We start from the raw sequence: 21,863 nt of genomic DNA on the forward strand, positions 1-21,863 counted from the left end.
TATACTTTATTGGGAATAAATAACATATTTTATTATGAATAACCACTGTGTCCCTTTAAATAAATAGTAAAAGTCTACTGAAGAATGCTAAGTTCTAGAAACCTACATAGATAATAAAGCTTGCCTATGCATAATCAATGTGAACTTTAATTAGAGTCAGAACATCTACCAATATTGAAGGCCTTTCTTCTCTGTACCCTTCACTTATTTAAAAAAAAAAAAAAAAAAGGGTCTGAGCACCTGGGTGGCACAGTGGGTTGATGTCCAACTCTTGGTTTCAACTTGGGCTGTGACCTGAAGTCGTGGAATCAAGCCCCGTTTCAGGCTGTGTACTCAGTGCAGAGTCTGCTTGGGAATACCTCTCCCTCTACCCCTCCACCTCACACTCACTCTCTCTCACTTTCCCTCTTTAAAATAAATAAATCTTTTTAAAAAAATAAGACATGTAAGTTTATGTTTTTGCATTAACAATCAAAATCACTTTTCAAAGTATACATTTGTAAAAATAGTTTATTTTAAAGACTCTCAGTAGGACTTCAACATCTTATTTTCAGATATACTAAGACAATCAGTGTGTTCAATAATTTTAACCCATGATGACAGTTGCTCCAGATCTATTGGACCTATATACATTGTTTAATTGAGCAGGGATAAGGAAAACAGGGATTCAGTTTTAATTAAATATTACACAGTTGGATTTTCTCCTCCACAAAAGTATAACTTTCATATGGATACAATTTCACAAAGGTTACAAATATATATCAACTTACAACTGAAGGAAATATTTAGTATTTTACAAAAAATCTAGCTCCATAATTGCTTCCTTTTAAAAAAATCCTTCTCATACAATATAAAAAGTCCAGATTTCTCCAGAAACATCCAGTTAGTCATCTAGTAGTAGGATCCAAAATGGGAAGAATTACTATCCCCAGAAGAGGGGGGTGGAGGCAATGGTGGAGGGGGTGGGGGTATAGAGTATGGTAAGGGAATTAATGGATGAGGTGCCATGTTAGGTGCAGCCCACCCCAGGTTTACAGATGCAGGTGGTGGTGGTGGAGGGAGTGGCGGTAGAGGAGGAGGGAGTGAAAAGCCGTGCATGTCAAACACTGGAGGAGGAAAGGGATACTGTGGCATGATAGGATTATCGTGTCTCTGAGGTGGAAATCCTGAAGTGTCCTGAAACACCATATGCTCTGAGTTATGAAACTGTGGTGACTGAGGCCTGCCGTGGCAAGGTCGAGGATATCTACCCCGGGAAAATCCTCGTGTGAATTCTCTGTTACGATATCCTTTTGAATGCTCTGAAGCGGAGCTATGAACATTCCAGTTCTGATGTACTTCTGAAAAATTTTCACCTTTGAGTGAGAAAAAAAGCATAAAAACAAAATTAAAATTAATTTTAGTATATCAAAAAACACTGCGGAAAATTTCAATAATGTCTTTTCTTTAACCTCCAGTATTGTCTTATGGTAACTAAAAAAGCAAAAGCCTTAAAATTATCAATTAAAAATGAATCCCTCTCATCAGAAACCAGAGAGAAGAGAAGAAAGTGGTAGAACATTTTCAAGTGCTGAAAGAAAACTCAATCTAGAATTCTAAATGTAATGAAAATATCCTCAGGAAAAAAAGGGAAACTAAAGACATCTACAATGAAGAAAAACTATAATTTATCTCCAGCAGACCTACACTGATATAATGACTAAAGCAAGTTCTCTAAATAGAAACAATAAAGAAACCTGAAACACCAGGAAGAGAGAACACAGCAAAAATATGAGTAAATACAATAAAATGTCCTCTGAGTTTTCTAAATTATGTTTGGTGGTTAAAACAAATATTATAGTAAGTAATATGATTCTAATTCTATATATGAACTATTTAAGCCAATTTATGTTATAAACAAAAGAAAACAAGGGACATAAAGAGGTAAAGCTTCTAAGAGGTAAGGTTTCTACACTGCACACAAACTAGCAAAACAATGACACCAGTAGATTGCAATAAGTAACATATATACAATTTAATACCTAGGACAACCACTGAAAAAATTATGCAGAGATACATTCAAATACACTACAGATAAATCAAAATGGAATTCTAAAGAATGTTATAGTACTGACAGGCAGGCGGATATAAGAAAACAGAGAAACGAAATACAGAGAGAATGAACAGAAAAGGGCAGACTTAAGCCTTAACATCAATAATTATATTAAATATAAATAGTCTAAATACATCAATTAAGACACAGGGAATGACTGGTAGAGTAGATTAAAAAACAATATACTCATTTCAAAGGATATAGTCAGGTTGAAAGTAAAAGGAGAGCAAAAGACACGACATGCAAACATTAATCAAAAGAAAGGGTGCCTGGGTGGTTCAACTGGTTAAGCATCTACCTTCAGCTCAGGTCATGATCCCAGAGTCCTGGGATTAAGCCCTGTGTTGGGCAATCAGCTCAGCTGCTCAGCAGGGAGTCAACTTCTCCCTCTCTCTCTACCCCTCCCCCTGCTCTTCTCCCTCTCCTAGCAAATAAATTTTGGGAAAAAAAAAAAAAAAAAAAGATCAGCTACATTAATATCAGATAAAATAGATTTCAGAACAAAGAAAATCATCAGGGAAAGACAGAGACAAGAGAATTCAACAACATACATATGAAGAATTATACACTATGCCCACATCTGGTCTATTCCAGGGATGCAAAGACTGGTTCAATATTCTAAAACCAGTGTAATCTCCTCATTAACAGGCTAATGACAAAAAATGTCATCTTATCAAAGAACTGTCAAAATTTAATACTTATAAATTTTTTTTAAAAGCTCCAAAAAAATAGGAATAGATGGAAACTTTCTTTACTTGACTACATCTACAAAACCCTGATACCTAAATTATACTTAACTATGAAAGACAGTGTTTCCTCCTCTAATCAAGAACAAAGTACATTTATTCAACGTAGTGCAAGAGACTAGACCTAGTAAAAGAGAGACTAAAAAAAAAAATATATATATATATATGTATATATGTATATATATATATGATTTGAACAACAAAGAATACCGTTTCTATTTGCAACTGACACAGTTGGCTAAGCAGATAATGTCAAAGAAAAAAACTCCTAGAACTAGTGAGTTCAGGAAGGTCACAAGATAGAAGCTAACCAAACATTAATTTATTTCTGTACTCTAGCAACAAACACATGGACATTGAAATTAAAATGTAAAACCAGTTACAATGATTTAAAATGAAATACTTAGGTGTATAATAACAAAAAAAATACAGATTAGTATTCTAAACATGCAAAATGCTACTGAAAAGAACCAAAGATCTAAATTAATAGAGATGTACAGCATTATTGTGCAATGGAAGACTCAATACAATTAATTATCAATTCTCTCCAAACCAATACACAGGTTTATTATAATTCCTACCAAAATCCCAGCAAGTTAAAAAAAAAAAAATCCCTATTTATGTAATCATTTTTGACATGACAAAATGTATTATAGAAATAGAGAACAGATTAGTAATTGCCAAGAGTTAAGGAGGTGGGAGGGAGGGAAGTGGGAGTGACTACAAAAAGACAATATGAGTGATCCTTTCCTGTGGTGGAAATATTCTGTATCTTGACTGCCTCAGAGTCAATATCCTGGTTGTGATACTGTACTGTATAGTTTTACAAGATGTTACCATTTCAGGAAAGTGGGTAATGGACATGCAAGAAAATCTCAATTATTTCTTACAACTGCACAGGAATCTATAAAAAGTTTAATTTTTAAAAAAATAGGAAAGGTATAATAAACGGAAATGCATGTTAAGAAATAAAATACTTTAAAAATACTTTAATAAATTTATTTATTGATTTTAGTCTATTTATAAATTTATAAAAATACTTTAATAAATAAAATACTTTTGAGTTGGGTATTAAGTATTATAGCATTTAATTCTAAACATGGAAGCAAAGAGGTTTCTTAAAAAAAAAATGCCCATATGCACAAATGACTAACGAGGCTTAGTTTTACCTCTAGATGCCATTTTCACATCTTAAACTTAAAAAACTAACGTTGAATATTCCTCATGACTCTCTTCTTACCACATCTTTGTAATGCCTCCTATATTAGATGGATGCCAGGAGGTAAGAGATCCCACATGTTTCCTTCAATTTTATTAGTTATCAGCTTATATAAATGTTAAGTGAAGATAAAAAATTACTATATATTGCATTTACTCACTTGATTCATTAGATTCAGACTTGAATTTTTTCCGGCCTTGAATCTGAGATTTTTTCCTCTGTTTGGCTTCTTTTTCCTTTTCATCATCACTGAAATCTAAGGCCTCAAGAGGAAAAACATACAGATTATGTCAAATGGATTTACCAATTCATTGTTACATACTTGGATGTGAGAAGAACAGATCTATTATTTAACAATGACCCTGAAAGAATATTATTTTTTGATGTGTAATATTTTCTAGTAAATATCTGAATTAACTATATATGACTCTTAATTAACACAGGCCAGAGTACTCAAGGCTTTTTTTTTAATTTTTCCTTAGGAAGTTTCAGATAGGGAATTGTCTATACACAGATGGTAACTTTAAAATACCAATCTTTAACAACCTTCAGATATGGGTATTCCATAGCCAGAAGACTGCCTTACACTTAAGAATCAAGATTCATCATAGCAGCAGCTACCAAACAATGATAAAGGGAAGGGACAGTGAGGAATATGTAAATAACATAAATGATCAGATCTAATATAAAAATAGAAGAAACTATTACATTCACTCAAAAATTTATACATGCCCATTATATGCCAGGCAGTGTTTTAAACACTTTACAGTTACTAATTCTTTTAATAATATAATGTCAAATAGAGTAAGGGCTATAAATAAATAATGAAGCAAAGTAAGGGAAGATAAAATCACTGTGGATATGATTTAGACTGGACTGCAGGGAAAGGCTTAGATATCTTCATCATTGTATCTTTAGAAGACAAAAATTCAGATAAATCCCTAAAGATGAATTAGCAAGGCACCAAGGGAAGAAAAATTTCAAGGAGTACGAATATGTGCAAAGGAATGGTATATTTGAGACATAAAACTGGTTCTATAAAGCAAAGCAAAAGCTTCCTATATAGTGAAATCAGAGATGATAAAATTGGAAAATAAAGAACTCTAGGCCTAGTCACTGGGCATGTCCTACGAGTAGGAGGAAGGTATTAAAGGATTTTAGTTGGCTTTTTTTATTTTAGAGAGATTGCTTTGGCAATATTTTGCTATCACTCCCTTAAGTCAGAAAAAAATTCACATGCTTCTAGTATACATAATAAATCTGCACTCAAATACACTTATTCAATTACAAATTACATATTCATATATTTGAAATGAATACCAAAATGAAGAAGACTCATGCCTTATACATAATCTATGATTAACATCAGGCAATAATTCTGTACTACAAAATTTCATAATAAAATAAACTTTAAAATTTTCAAAAGTTTTCCCCTATTACAGAATTAAGAGACATTCAGTCAACTACTCCAAAACAAAACAAAACAAAACAAAACAAAACCATGAAGTATGCTGGGATTTAATTTTAAAATTAACCTAATCACACCAATTTTATAAACAATTAACATTATTATAATTAGCAACTTCAAAGCTTAGGTCTAAAACAATAGGGATGTATTAGAATATTTTCATTTCCCAAGAAATAAGTTTTAAGACCTTTGTGAATTTTCCCAAATACTTTAAAAACACGTAACTTCAATAATAAGATGACCTAAACATAACTAAATATTAAGTGAATCTTCAGAGCCTTAACAGAAATCATGTGTATACATAATATAAATTAGAAAACATAATCCCCTGACAATGTAGATACTAAACTAGGATCAGTCACTGGTTAAGTGACCCTCTCAGTTAGTGTTACCTGATTCACACCTCAGCAAAACTAGAAAATAACATGAATCTTCAGCACTGCTTGAGAACATCTAAAATGAACAAAGTTAAATCTACAAACCCAAGAATTTATATATTGTGAAACTTCACCCGAATTCCTGAGTATCTTTAAAAACTCTCACTCATAATAATTATATTTTCCCCTATAGTGTATAAATTCATACTATTTTAAGAAATGTATATACTCATTGCTACAATTTTTATATTTTAATTAAAAAAAGAGAAAATCTCCATGGAACGTTAAATAATTCCCAACTATTATTCCTGATTATTCCTGGCTATCCCACATCTCTAGAAAAATTGAGCATCAAGCTACTTTAAACATAAAATTAATCTTGCTGACATGGATTCAAGAAAGAAAATCCTCTTCTTAGGTATGTAATTATATTATAAAAAATGGAGAGGCACGTAGATTCTAATGATTTTGTACCTCCAAGAGAAAGCAGCTTATTATAAGCACCACTGTATGTATTCATGTCCCATATGGTTAATATACTAAATTTAAAAACAAATTTTTTTTAAATAATGACAATTCTGTTTTTATCAGCTGTCAACAAAATTGATTTAAAAAAAATAGGAAGTTACAAGGAAAATGATAAACTGGTAATTATTAAGATACAACAGAAAATATTTTTTTCCTAAAATGATCAATTAAAAACTCTTATTGAGGGGTATAAAAGAGTCATCTTGGGGGCGCCTGGGTGGCTCAGTGGATTAAGCCGCTGCCTTCGGCTCAGGTCATGATCTCGGTGTACTGGGATCGAGCCCCGCATCGGGCTCTTTGCTCAGCGGGAGCCTGCTTCTCTCTCTCTCTCTGCCTGACTCTCTGCCTACTTGTGATTTCTCTGTCAAATAAATAAATAAAATCTTAAAAAAAAAAAAAAAAAAAAAAAGAGTCATCTTGGTGAGGAGGGGAAAGTACATGCTCCCACAGATGGCAGTATGACTGCCAAGCAGCATTAAGGATCTCCTTAAGGTCAAGACGAATTTATAAAATTAAGTTGTGAGGTGCCTGGGTGCCTGTGAGTTTCATGTATGCCTTCAGCTCAGGTCATGTCTCAGGGTCCTGGATCGAGCCCCCCTTCCTCTGTCCCCAACCCCTCTTCCATGTGTGCACACTCTCCTCAAATAAATAAATAAATAATCTTTAAAAAAAAATTAAAATCCTGCTTCTCTTCCTAAAAGATTATGTAAAGAGACTTATACTTACTTCTGGTGGGGGTTCCTGATCATTCTTCCATGACGCATCTGATCCCCTATCCCTAGAAAGAGAAAAAAGTCAAAAGAAAACATGAAGTACTTAAAAAGTACTTAAGATTTTGTGTTTATAACTTAACAGTATAGAAAATAATGAAGTAAAAGACATGAGCTCAATCCTTAATTTTATAATATACATGAGAAGAGCAAAAAATAAAGGACTATGTATATGTTCTTCACCTTGTTTCAGAAGATGTAGAAAGCTTGTAAGAAAAACACAAGATCTGGACACATACAAATATTAGGACTGGGATAATCAAAATGAGAAGCCAAGGCTATATGGTATGCAGAGGAAAGTGGTTTTGCAGTTCATAACCATCTCCAGATGCTATGACTTTGGTTGATACTTTCATGATACCTGAGCTTGGTTCATAAAACTCAGGTCAACAAATGTGTATTCTGCACCAACTATAGGTCAGACACTGTTTCAGGTGCTAGGGATACAAAAATGACCATGAAGCATTCCCTAAAATTTTGAAATTTTAATGGTAGAGAAAACAACATGAAATTCTTCTTCCTCTATTTAGCTGAGGAGTATCAACAATATTCCATGAGGAACCAAAGCTTATTCCAACAGTATTTCTCAAAGCTGAGAGGGTGGAATAAAAGCTATCTCATTTGGTAAGGAGAAAGAATTCTGAAGAGTCTGAAGGACAGTATAATCACAAGCACTAACTTATTTTAGTGGAAAGTTTTTAACCAACAAAAATACACATATTATTAAGTATGACTATGATTTCTGAAAGTTCATCTTTATCTCTTTCATCATTTTTATTTTGTAAGTTTAATAATGTCTTGTTACTCAATTACATTAAAATACTACAAAAAATACTAGGAGTAAATGTGGTCCTCATTGCTTTAAAATAGATCCCCCAAATAAATGAGATTCTCAAGAATTCATTCATTAAAATCATTACTATATTAAACCATAATCTATGAAAATGAATGTACAAATGTCAGGGGGCTGACAGAATAAGAAAATCATTAAGTCTGCTCTAAAATTTTGATTTAGAACTTTGACACTGTATATGGGGCATTATCAATGATTTTTTCTATCACTTAAAAAAAAAAGCTTTTACTCACTAATGATAAGCTTACACCTATGCATTTAACATAGCTCCAATACTCTTTCTTGCATATATGCCATCTCATGGCCTATACTGCCCTTGCCATGGGGTTTAAAGACATAAACTGGGAAAGTTCCCCATTAGTGCATTTACTACAGAAAATCAAAATCTACTAAAGAAAAGATCTAGCAACATTTCAAAACACACTTTCAACAAGAGTAAGCTCATGGGAGGCTAAAATTAAAACAGCCTTACAAGCCTTACAGCGGATAAACTAGAGAGGAGATGACCTTCTCTACCTCAAAGGCAAAGTACTCCACTGAGTGCCCATGTAGACACCATACTGCAGTCTAGAATAAAATAACCTTTGTCAGGTGGGGCTTCTGCCACGTGGGCCTAATTTCCCAATTCATTATTGTCTCTTTCCAGGAAAAAATTCTTATTCTTGCAAATCAAAAACAAAGACTTCTCTTGTTTAAAATCTATTTAATAAATGTCTTTAGAGAAGTTTTTTAAATTTATCTGTTATTAGCTAAAATATTTTGTTAAAAACAACAACAACAAAAAAAGGCATATCCGCAGAAACATCCTAGTAAAGCAGAATGAAATGCTACCTATTTAAGGCATGATTTTAAAACAGGACTTTTCTATTAAATTTACCTTTCTTTCAGTGGTTGTTTAGAAAAATAAACCTAACCGACCTGAGAATAACTTAGGCAAAATGTTCCTCAGATAATTAGATGGATTCTTAAACACGAGTTTAATGAATTATGGTAAATGAAATTCAGAGACTTGATTTAATGTGTAAGCACTTTAGAGATTTTACACCATGCAATGGGGACTAGTACTTTTGAGGTAGCACTAAGGTTACTCACTGACTGAAGTTCCCCTCTATGTTCTAAAAAAACCACATTCCTAACACTTCAACTACACTTCAAGTTTCCCATCAAAAGAGAGCTAGACCTAAAAGAGACCTGTGTGTCAAACCAAGTGCAAAGTCTTTTTTGGATACCCATCCCTCCCCCAATCTTTTGTGGGTTTCTTCCACTCTTACTAAATTTTACAATATTTTTAGTGGCTCATATTCATTACATCTTTCCAAAGCATTCAACTTTCTTTTTTTCTGAAAAAAACTATTCTACTGGAACCATATATCACTGATTTACTATAAACAAATTATATAATTATAATAACAAGTTCAGCTGATATAAGCAGCTCTACAGATAACACTTAGTAACACAAATAATACATGGAAAATGCACAATAAATAAGTAGCATAAACATGCAGAAATATTACTATCCGTATGCCACAGGCATCGTTTAGCATCTACAGAAGGGAAAGCAGTAGTTTGTTGGTTAAATCAACCCTGTTTGGGGCACAGGGGTGTGTCCGTTAAGCACCTGCCTTTGGCTTAAGCCCTGCACTGGGCTCCCTGCTATGCAGGAAGTCAGCTTCTCCCTTGGCCCCTTCCCTCTCCCCTACTTGTGCGCATGCTCTCCCCCTACTCTCAAATGAAATAAAACTTAAAAAATAAATAAATAAACGCTGTTTATCAACTTGATACACAACTTCTTAGGGGCACATTTTTGTTGTCCTGTCTATAAATTTGTTATCTATAAACAATGTAAAATTTACTCATTTTTTTCCCTTGAGAATTACCAAGTTTTACTAAATAGTTAAGCCTACAATGTAACCCAAGGAATAATTTTATTTAAAATGGAAAAGCGTGGTTACTAATGCTGAAGCAGCAGGTTTATAAAAAAAAAGTATGCCATGGAAAAAATTATGAATTCAGAAACTTTCTATGGCCCAAATGTAGTCCTACTACTTGATTATGTAATTTTGGGTAAAAGATACAAATCATCTCAACCTGTAAAATCTGGTAAGAAATTATAGCTTTCAGAGATATTATTAGGAAAATAAATCAATGCTCTGGAACACAGATATTTAACAAGAAACTACCTTCACTGAAAATTATTCATAAAATATAAACATTAGATAAGCAAACAATAACTAATGTTGTCAGTGACATACTTACTGTTTAAGTTTTTCTGTAAATATGTACTGGGTGAAGTCTTTCATTGATGGAGCAAAATACATAGTGTCCTTTATTTTAATACCTTTACTCTCAATGTGCTCTGAAGAATTAAACCGTAACACATAAAATGGATGTGCAACAGGTCCAAATATCTCAAATATCTATAAAATAGAAGAAATATAAGTACCTTTAATATGTGAACTAACTCAGAAAGTCAGTCATATTTTTTTTAAAAACTGGTAATTGTTAAAATAAGGTAAATCTGTCATGTCAGAACAATAAAATTATACTTATATTGAAGTCATTTTTGCATACTCAAAGTCTTCATATTTTGATTATAAATGCATCAACTCATTCCAGATTTCCTTTATGAATCTGAAACAAGTGTAACAAATTTGTTCCTTGATAAATTCAAATCATCTTGGTGGTGTACTAACTAGATACAAATTATGAAGTTTTTTTTTTAATCATTAATCATTTAACTTGTAAAGGATAAAGAAAAGAATTATAATGTGTAACTTTTGAGAAATAAAATGCAGTCACCTGGAATCTTGTAACACAAAACTTGACAAGCTTCTGCTTTAGTGGGTATTCAATCATTTCTGTTGTTTCTATACAGTAGTTAACATTTTTCATAAAGTTATACCACAACTGTTTCTAATTCAAAACTCAGAAGAGTAGATTTGAACTTGAAGCTATTTATTTCTCAAAAACCAGAGAAGCTTATACAGTTCCTTTATGTAAAGGAACTGTTTTTAGTACAGTCATATTTTATTTCTGAAAATGTTCTATGAACGATTACAGGAAGCCTTTTATTTTCAAACTCTTCTCAGAAGAAATACCTAAATTTTAAAAAAATAATGTTTCTAATAATAAATATATGTATGTTATAGAAATTAGACAATGATCACTGTCAGTGTCAACCTTTCTAGGCTTTTAACAATTTTTTTTCTTCTGAGATCACACTGTAGCTTTGTATACTGTTCCCTTTTAAAACCTAAAGTTGCATTAAGTTTTTCCATCTTATACATATTCTCTGTAAGTATAATTTCAGTGACTGTATCACAACCTTTTATAGATCTGGCACTATTTGACTTGCCTAATAGGACATTTACGGAGCTTCAATTTGTGCAATATGTAATAAATGATGCCCTGATAAACATCCTTTTATGTATATTTCTACACTTAAGGTTTCCCAAAAATTTGTTTGTAAGGGGCAGAATTATTGGAGCCAAGAGTATGATCATCACCAAAACTCTGGATATAAATTACTAAGTAACGTTCCAAATAGCCTGGACCACTTTAAACCCAGTGCACTGAAAGTGCCTGTTTTAGCACACTGTCAGTTCTTCAGTTTTGATGGTAAATATTCTCATTTTGTTCTCTTAAAGTACACCATTTGGGATTTTATTAATTCTCAGTGAGGCATAAAATAGCTCACCCATCATGCTACCAATATTCTGAAAATTTGAGTAACCCAAAAAGAACTCGTAACACTCAATAAAATTAAAATGCCAAAGTATTCTGAAACAGCACTAATAGCATAAAAAATTTATTTTTTTTAAATTCTAAAAGGAAATAGCAAATTTGTTTTGAAAGGATTTAGAAACAAAGAGTAGTCCTCTTCCAGAATTGCAAAGGACAGAGGGATATACTGCAACACAATTCTTACTGGTTCACATTACATAAAGTAATGGATTATCTCACCTGTCACTTTTTAAAAAGTCATGTTAATGGCAAAAGCTAGAAAAATATGTATGTTTAACAAAGAATTGGTAAATATAAACATAATATAATAAATCAATATGAATTTATATAATTTATATATAATTTATTATATATAATTTATATAGATATAATTTATGATATATATTATAAATTATATATTATATAAATTTATATTATATATAAATATATAAATTATATGATTTATCATTAATTTATATAATATAAATTTATAAGTTAATAAATATAAATAAACAAATAGTATATTTGTGCAGTGGAAGACAGTAGAATTTTTAAAATGAATAAACTAGACATATGTATACATTTGGGTAAACCTCAAAATTATACTACTGAGTTAAAGAATTTCATAAAAAGTTATGAATGGAATTATAAAGTGAATTTTAAAAATACGTTAATAGGTAACTTGTTCTATAGTAATTTTTTTGCATATATATACTTATGTACTGGAAGTATAAAAATCTAGATAAAGAGAATACACAGTATCTTCAGAATACTGGCTAAATGTGGGGATGAAGCGAAGTGAATGGATTAGGAAGAAAGGAAAACAGAGCTTCCAGTTCATGTACTGTATTTTATTTCTTACAGAGAAGTCAGAAGAATACATAGCATAATAAAAACAATTGTTACATTTTATAAATTGTTAAATATGGTGTTTGAAATATTCTCTGGGCGTGCCTGGGTGGCTCAGATGTTAAGCACCTGCTTTTGGCTCAGGTCATGATATCCCAGGGTCCTGGGGTCGAGACCCCCAACAGGCTCCCTCTTTAGTGGGAAGCCTGCTTCTCTCTCTCCCACTCCCCCTGCTTGTGTTCCCTCTCTCATTCTCTTTCTCTCTGTCAAATAGATAAATAAAATATTTTAAATAAATAAATATTATTATTTGTACTTTATAGTCAACATGACAGTTAAAACATGGTGTCATGCTTATATTTATCTAATGATGATGTAGTAAGTTTTGTCACAGACTTACATGACATTTGCCTTTTTGTTAAACTGCCTGTTTGCATCCGATGCCTCTATTTGTGCGTGCCTATTACTGGCTGAAAATTCTGTTTGACTGTGAATAACAGAAACCTGGAAACAGCAACTGAAGCAAATTGGAACTTTTGTTTTTTCTCAGTCCGAGAGACAGAAATCTAAGTTGGGTACAGTGGCTCCATGATGCCAGGGGTAAGATGGACTCCCTGTGTCTTTCTACCAGCCATCCTCAGCACATTCTTGTTTACCCCTAGCATCACAGGATAGCTGCTTTGCTTCTAGGTAGGAAGTGATGGAAATACCACCTGTGTTCCAGGCAGGAAGAAGTGGAAGAAGGAAGAACAAAATGTATATACCAACATGTCCCCCCACAACCTCCCACTCGCCCCATACATTCATATTATTTTAAGCCTTCTTGAAAGTCACAACCAAAAACATCCTCTTTTTTCTCAGTGGCCAGAACTAGGTTAGATGACGACCTCTACTGAGGAACTCATCAGTCTTTGTCTAACCCTTCCCCCAGACTGGCGTACCCTAGGCCGATACTGAGAAGAAGCTGGTAAGCCAGCTGACAAACAGGGATGTTGACAATTATAACACATGGCATTTACTGATCAAGTGTTTATATGCCAGGTGTGTGAGCTCTGTACACTTCATCTTGCTTAATCTTCACTGCAATCTTAAGAATTAAGTACCTATATTAAAACCCATTCAAATATAAAGAGAGACTCATGGTGGTAGAGTAACATGATGAAGGTCATATAGTGGTGGAAAAGGAAACTTGAGGCTGGGTCTGTCTGACTCCTGGGTTGTCTGCTTTTAGCACTGCAAGTTTAATATCTGAGCACCCATGTTAATCCTGGAATAGTGGGGTCACCCACTGAAGCGCAAACAGTATTAAGGCAGGAGTTTAATTAAAGTTTGTTGAATGGTTTATTTAAAAAATTGTTTTTAATTTAAAAAGTCTTAAAAACAATTCTCTTTTTCAATTCCTTTGATAAATATCAATAAATCTTGTTCTTCAAGTTTGGATAGGGATAAAAATTTGTTTAAGAAAAACTCATGTATAATAATCACTGTTTGTAACCTGGTACATAAAGCTGTTTCCCAAAGATTGGTTTCCTGGACAAAACAATTCTGTTTCCTAACTGAGAAATGACTTCACGAAAGAAATGCCTGAAGAGCTCCAGGCTTATGCAGAAACTGGTTTGAACTAAAATATAAGCTGGCATTCAAAACACGTAGTTAAAATCAAAGTATACCTGGTTGACTGTTCTTAAGAGCTCAAGTGTTAATGAGCCATACCTATGATAAAATCATTATAAGGTTTTAAGTAAAATAACTACACATATAACAGGTAACAGGAAGCTACTTTAGAAAATCCATGCATGGCTTATACCAAAACTGAGAAGTATTTATGCTCCTACCTCAAATAGCCATGAAACACTTGACAGAGTTGACATAAGCGATTTAGCTAATCCAGAGTTACAGGGAAAAAAAGGGTTTAACAATATTTTAAACTACTATCAGCTAAAAGTATAGATTTTAGATTGGCTAATACCTGAGAGCTAACTCTGAAGAACAACCTCAGACAAAGCAGAGGTCAGGCCAGCCCACCACACCTCATAGTTTCATTAAACCTTGTATCCTGGCTCACTCCTCAGACCTGCTTTGAGGATTTTGCAAGTTCCAAACCACCTGACTACAGATAAAAGGAAAAGGAAGGAATGGCTGAGACAACAGCGTGAGAAAGGAAACTCAGGATAATAATGTCTAAGATACTTACTTTAAGGTAGGCAAGAAGCTTTCCTTATACTTTAAATAATAGTATATATTCCATAGAAACACTCAAAAATTTAATCCAACTAATGTTTTATACTTGCCCTGTCTTTAAAAGGTAGTTTTCAGGGTCTACAAACTTGGCTCTAGTTTACAGAACTTACCATCTCTTATTCAAAAGCAGTATCTTTCTGCTAAAGGACCTTAAAGGATTCTCGTCACAACAGAGAGATCACAAACATACACCACCTACCACCTTATACAGATACAGTTTAAGGTCTGTTGGGAAAAAAATGACAAGCACACAAGTAAATTCATCCCCCCAAATTCTCATTCCACAGCATAGTCTAGGCTTAGGTATTCTGTATGCTCCATGGCAAAAGTTCTAGTGGTTGGGGGCAAGCCTGAGTCAGCTGGCTAGACATGCAGAGAGAGCACTCCAAGAGAGAGAATAAGCTGCACACTGCCCTCTCCACACATGTTATATACTTACTGGTTAGCCTCAGAGGGACTAGGTAATCCTAGTTCCTATAGGTAACAAGAAACAGATCAAAGAATCTCCAGGCCCAGGAGTAACGCTGGAACACTGTACAAATGGAACCAAGATCTGCATACTTCTGCTCTGAGAACAGCCTTCAAAGAATGCCACTGACAAAGGCCTCATGGTTGTTGTCCCAGCTTAGCCTCTTTTTGGCTAATGTACCAAAAGGGCAAAAGGGAAAATGAACCCCTCACAGCAATTCAGAATTATCTCTTATCAATCACTTTACACTAATCACTATGTGTTACTATTATTTCACAAGGTGCTGAGGGAAGAGAAAATAAACCATTGTATCAAAATAATATAGAGACTTTCAGAAAATCAACACATCCTACCAACCAAAACTGTAATATATTCTTTTGAAAGAAGATCAGTAAAAATTCCAACCCAACTCTAACAAACACTGAAAATTAAGTGCAAAACAATAAGTAATTCATGGAATACAGGGATAATAAACTGTATAGGCTGGTCGATTTTTAAATGCTAAACATTAAAAATAAAATTTCATTCATCACTTGTCATGAGTAACTAACTCTTCATCATCAGGATTGAAGGGCAAAGGGTAGAACACAAATTCAAGGTCACCTCCCTTAATTCAGTGGGTAAGGGGGAGGAAGGTGGAAGGGAAATGCGTCAGACAGACTAACTAGGTTATAAACTCAATTTTGTTCCTTTTTCAAAGCTTTTTGATTTTTGAGCAAATGGGGATAATTCCACTTGCTTAGAGTTCCAATGAATTTAAAAATATATACAAAATATGTATCACTGTGGCTCATTACTACTGTTCAGAGTAGAGGGAAAAGAAAGGATGTACAAAGGCTCGACACTGAAGGTAAACTAATTTAGTACATAGGTAAGATCTAAAACAGATTCAATGTCACTTTCTGGTCATTCATTTGTTTAACTGATAGTTCCAACCCTCCCTATCCCTGCACCATTATTTTGGGAAATCATGTCAAGGAACTTAGATGTCTAATCAAATATTTTAAAGGCCTGTCACTTCTTGTATTTACAAAGCTCCCATGTAAAATTTAGAAATAGATTTGATTTTTCCCTCTAGACTTATGTCACATAACTAAAGTTAGAGGCATAAATGTAACATTTTCATCTAACTCCTTTCAAAGTCAAGTGACAAAAGAGCTGAATATTAACATTATTAGTCACAATTAAAAAACTAAAAATTCAAATGTACTGAGGGATAGAAGAAATCTGACTTTAGAGGTTTTTAATTAGCAAAGTGTTGGGTATTTTGAAATCAAAATTGTCTCAGCTAGCTACTTAAAAAGACAACTGTCATGAAAATCATAAATAAAGGAATCATGGAAATAATCAGTTTCAAATGAGTTAGAAAACCAAGAAATAAGTTTCCATTCCCTCTTCATCCCCTCCCATCTTCTACTACTTCCTGGAGGAGAGCAAATAATGCTTCGCCTTTCTTTGTACCAGAGCAGAATACTGGTATTTCCTAAAGAATACATACCAGTCAGTGGGCATGGAGAGCTACATTCATGGCACAGCCACGGACTCATTTCCCATCCCTCTTCTCTCTAAACCTTCTCTGAGATTAAGCCCCCCAGTGAATCTCTAACCACTTAGAAAGGCACCAGCAGCCCTCATCCTTGAAACAGAAAGACTGAACTTAGGTATCTGTAAGGGAAAAATGTATGATGCCATGCTTTAGGCATTAAAGTCTTTCTTCCCCTCACCAACTTTCTCAAAAATTGCCAAAATATATTAGCTCTAGACTCCAATTAATTCTCTTACTGATTGCTTTGCAATCTTAAGTCACTCATTTCTCTTTGGTAAATTAGCCTGTCAATCTAAACAAAAACAGAAACAAAACCAAAAAAGTATGTAGGCAGTACAAGGTAGGCAGGACCCTGATAAAAATCTGACCTCTTTCTAATCTGTATTAGAATGGGACAGTAGGAAATAACATGTAAAAGGGAAAATTGTATGAATGACCCAATAATATAATTAAAAAGATATGCTTTTTTTCCTGACTAGATGTAAATGAACTATCTCTTTAGAACAAAAAGCAAACCAACTGTTAGTTATCTGGGAAAAAGTAGAACCCAAAAAGTGACTTCCCCAAAAATAGCAGCTGGTTTATTATTTTTATTGTTTTCAACACAGTACATACTTACTTAGCACTTATAATTTACAAAGCATTATTCTTTACGGAGTGGAGAATGTAAGGTGAATTAGAACTACCCCTAATGCCGAAAAAGAAATACTTAGTTGGTATTTATAGTCTTGATCTTAGAGGTTTTAGATCCTCTGCTGATGGCTCAAAATTGCATATTTACTGGGTAAATTGTGTAGTCTTCCATATTAAAGATGGACATGCAGAATTATTAATAACAACCGAAGGATGTTATTAGGGACGTGACTTTTTGGTGAGTACTGAAGTATACATATTCCTAATTCCCCAGAATGTGCTTACAGTGACACTTCAGCTATTACAGAAACCTTTTTCCTCCTTTTACTTTTTTCCACTCTACAGATTCTATCTGAGGAAACCAAAGCCTAAAAAGTATTGAGAGGCCCCACTAAAAGGAACTCACAAACCTAAAAACGACTAAGAACTACTACATCGTAGAACGTGTGCTACACTCAACTTTGAGGACCTGGAGGTATCCAATATGTGGACCCACTACTTCACAAGGTACCTGACAAAAAGGAAAAAACTGCATACCAACAGATATGAAGTACTGAAAAAATCAAGAATAAACTAAAACCAGAGCTCTAGACTGCTCATCTACTAAAATTAATATATTTTTTTAGGACAGATAGGGAAAATCAGAAAAACCAATCAACAAAGAAACAGAATAACTGTAAGATTTGCTTTTTTTTTTTTTTACAAACCTTTCCTGCTGCCTGTCGATCACTTTTAAACAGCACAGTCTCCTCATTAACCGGAGGGAGGTTAGACATAGATTCAATTATTACTGAAAAATGAAACAAAGGAGATTACTTCAAGATTTAATCAGAAGATCATATAAAATTTGAGAGGAAATTTTTAACATAATTTAAAATGAAATTTAAGATGAGATAATACACCTCAGTAACTATTCCTCTTAAAACAACAGTCTATTTATTATCAAGTGGCACAAGGAAATAGATTCTACATATCTTTAATAGAAAAAGCTACAACTCTAAGAAACAGAAACTAAAGTAAAAATTTTCACAGGAAGTTGGTATCACTCACTAAAAAGCCAAAATTTAAGTCATGTACATTTTCCCAAGCAATTTTCACCCAAAAAAGTAAAATCACATTTAGTCACAAACCCTTGTTTTAGGAAAAAATTAGTCTTCTTTCTCACTCTAGAAATTCTTTTCTACAAAGCAGAGTACTTACTGATCTATGAAAAAGCTAAAGACTTCCCAAAAGCATCTTCCTCTGAAGAGATGAAGAATGATAGAACTCATGGTAATTTGCCCCAAAATGCAACAGAAGCATCCCACTAGTCTATTATAACTGCCAATTCCTATAAAGGCCACATATGCGAAAACAACCAAGCTACCACAGCAATAGAGAAGACAAACAAACAATAGGCTTAGAAAATTAGAGCAACAAAAGCAAGAATACTTGCTACATTACACAGATAAAGCCATGTCCACTTGAGAAATAAAATGTTAGTTTAGGTTATTAAAATTCATTTTAAAAATTTCAACTATATCCAATTAATTACAATAGTTAGTGCTTCTAAATTCTGAACATACATGTGGAATAACAGATCACAGGTCAACATCTTTTGAGTAAGATATGTTTCTGGGATAAACATGATGAGTAAGGATTGATAATGATAGTGAGCACTAACAAAGCATTCATTTTCAATCATTTCTTCTCCATAATCCCATTCCCAAGGATCAGATTACATGAAAAGAAAAGATCACCTAATCCAATTCCCTCATTTTATAGAAAGATGAGAAAACAGGGCTTAACACAGTAACCTTATCACATGGCCAATTACAAACCAAGTCATCATCAGAACCTAGAATAACCTAGATCCCTAGTTCCAATGCTCTTCCTTTAACAACACAACTACTGACTCTGTGTCCATAGTCTTAAAAAACCATTTTGATTAAATTATTCTAGGCGGCATCTGCATACACATCAACCTAAAGTCTGTACCATACATTGATAAAAATTTCCAAGGCTATCAACAGTCAAAGTATCTAGTAGTACAAGATCCTTAACTTCATGAAATCTCTCTACTTCTACCTAAGTGGATAATACCTAACTAGCCTCTTATATTTTCCAAATTAAATAAGAGAGAGAAAAAAAAAGAACAAGCCAACAGAACTTGGAGAACAACTACAGAGTACAAAGCCAAATCCTCTCTTATTCTCCTAGGGTTCTTACTTGAACTCACATATTTTTTGCTTTGTATATTAATACTATATTTTCTCTTCTGTAATTTGGTCCAAATCATACTATTTTAGAGTCTCAAAACAGGGTAGCATGTGCTGATTTTCAGTCAATCTTTATTCCCAGAAGCTTGAGAATTTTGTTAGCCTAACAGGGTATGCTAGTCAAAACTATTTTTAAAAAGCATTGTCCTATGCATACTGTATGGTTCACATTTTTTTCTTGATAAACATGAGATTTTTGCTACATACATGAAGTCTAATAAAATGATTACTATCTAATCAAATGATTACTTATTTATGCAGATTATTAAATGCCATAAAAGAACCAAATATCAGTAAATACCAATAAATGTAATGACGCAAGAATCACATGAAAAGTTAAATAATAATAAATAATAATAGAAATAAATAATAAATAAATCACATAAAGACTTTATGTTAATGTTTAACATAAGAGTTTATGTTAATAAACTTAAAAAACAAAACTTAATAAACATAAAAAACATAAAGAGTTTATGTTAATAAAAGAACCACATGAAGAGTTTAAATAATAATAAATAATAATAGAAATAAATAATAAATAACAGAAAGAAATAATAATGATTTCTGTTTTAAAAAAAAAGTTTCAGGGGCACCTGGGTGGCTCAGTGTGTTGAAGCCTCTGCCTTCGGCTCAGGTCATGATCCCAGGGTCCTGGGATCTAGCCCTGCATCGGGCTCTCTGCTCCGCAGGGAGCCTGCTTCCCTTCCTCTCTCTCTGCCTGCCTCTCTGCCTACTCGTGATCTCTGTCAAATAAATAAATTAATTAATTTTTTTAAAAAAGTTTCACTTTAATCAGAATTTTTATTAATACATGGCAAAAGCACAAAATTATATAAGTATAAACTTTGTAAAATATTGCTATGGACACTGTGAGAAAAGGTCAAAATCCAATTTCTACCACTGATCAGAATGGCAAGTGAGTCAGGTTTTTCTGTGTCCTTTAAATCCTGTAAACTAAGGGGGCTGATGGATAATCTAGGTTTTTTATCCAATTCAAATATCCTTTGACTTTGTCAACTCTGAGTTCTACTTTCAGATGGATCTTACTACGAGAGCTAATGGTAGCTACATGAACTTCAAGGCCTTCAGTACATCTACTTCAAAACCTGGGGCTAAAGAAACCTATAATATCTAGTTCTCTTATAACCAACAGCTTTATATTTCATGACATTAAATCACAGAACTTTCTAATTTACATGTCTCTAAAATAAAATCAAAGGCAGTAGGCAGAACAATGTTCCCCCCACCAAAAGACACCCACCCCCTAACCCTGAAACTATGTTACCTTACATTAAAAAAAAAAAAAAAAAGGGATTCTGCAGATGTTAATAAGGTTAAGGACCTTGAGTTGCGGGAGATTATCCTGGATTATGCATGCAGGCCCAAATTAAGGATTCCTTAAAAGCAGATAATCTTTCCAGGCTTTGGTCAGGGAGAGATGTGATAAAGGGAGAAGGGTCACAGAGAAGGTATATTACTGGCTTTGAAGATGAAGGAAGGGGGCCACAAGTCAAGGAATACAAGTATCTTCTAGAAGGTTAAAGGGACAAGAAAATGAATTCTCCCCTAGAGGCTTCAGAAAGGGACTCAGCACTGATTTTAGCTGAGTGATACCCGCATCAGACTTCTGGCCTACAGAACTATAAAACAATAAATTTATGTTGTTTAAAGCCACTAAGTAGCAACTTAATAACACTAAATAACGAATATACCAAATCAAAGAGAACTCTGGAGAAATGTCAGTAAAAGTAGACTTTGAATTTTAAAAAAGACACTGCATTTATGAGTTACATATATAAGTAAAAAATAACTCCATCTATTCAAACTAAATGACTATTTACATATGTCACAAAATTTTTGTCATAAAATCTTTGATTTAATGAATGCATATCTGGATAGAAGTAATTTTATTCATAAAATTAATTACATACCTAATTGCTCAATAATACTTGAAACCATCCCAAGGGGCTTTAATTCAATATCTTCAGGCAGAATAATAGTGAGTTCTTCAACAGAAGGTAGCTCCTATAATATAAAAAAAGCATTGATCTTCCTCTCAAGCTTCAACAACTAAAAAAAAATAGGACATCA

At 33.3% G+C, this 21,863-nt stretch overlaps 1 protein-coding gene across 1 annotated transcript in view; it reads right to left on the minus strand.

The window, feature by feature from the left end:
* Positions 1-492: 492 nt before the first annotated feature.
* Positions 493-21,863, minus strand: part of NAF1 (nuclear assembly factor 1 ribonucleoprotein) — a 41,772-nt gene continuing 20,401 nt past the window's right edge. The window contains exons 3-8 of the mRNA XM_082728767.1: positions 21,704-21,797; positions 18,222-18,304; positions 10,310-10,470; positions 7,157-7,208; positions 4,218-4,320; positions 493-1,355 (exon numbers count right to left, since the gene is read on the minus strand). Coding sequence (XP_082584893.1) covers positions 892-1,355; positions 4,218-4,320; positions 7,157-7,208; positions 10,310-10,470; positions 18,222-18,304; positions 21,704-21,797 — 957 coding nt within the window. The 3' untranslated portion in view covers positions 493-891. The remainder of the gene's footprint in view (positions 1,356-4,217; positions 4,321-7,156; positions 7,209-10,309; positions 10,471-18,221; positions 18,305-21,703; positions 21,798-21,863) is intronic.

Source organism: Mustela nivalis (genome assembly GCF_964662115.1).
Source record: "Mustela nivalis genome assembly, chromosome: 4".
NCBI classification, from domain to species: Eukaryota; Metazoa; Chordata; class Mammalia; order Carnivora; family Mustelidae; genus Mustela; species Mustela nivalis.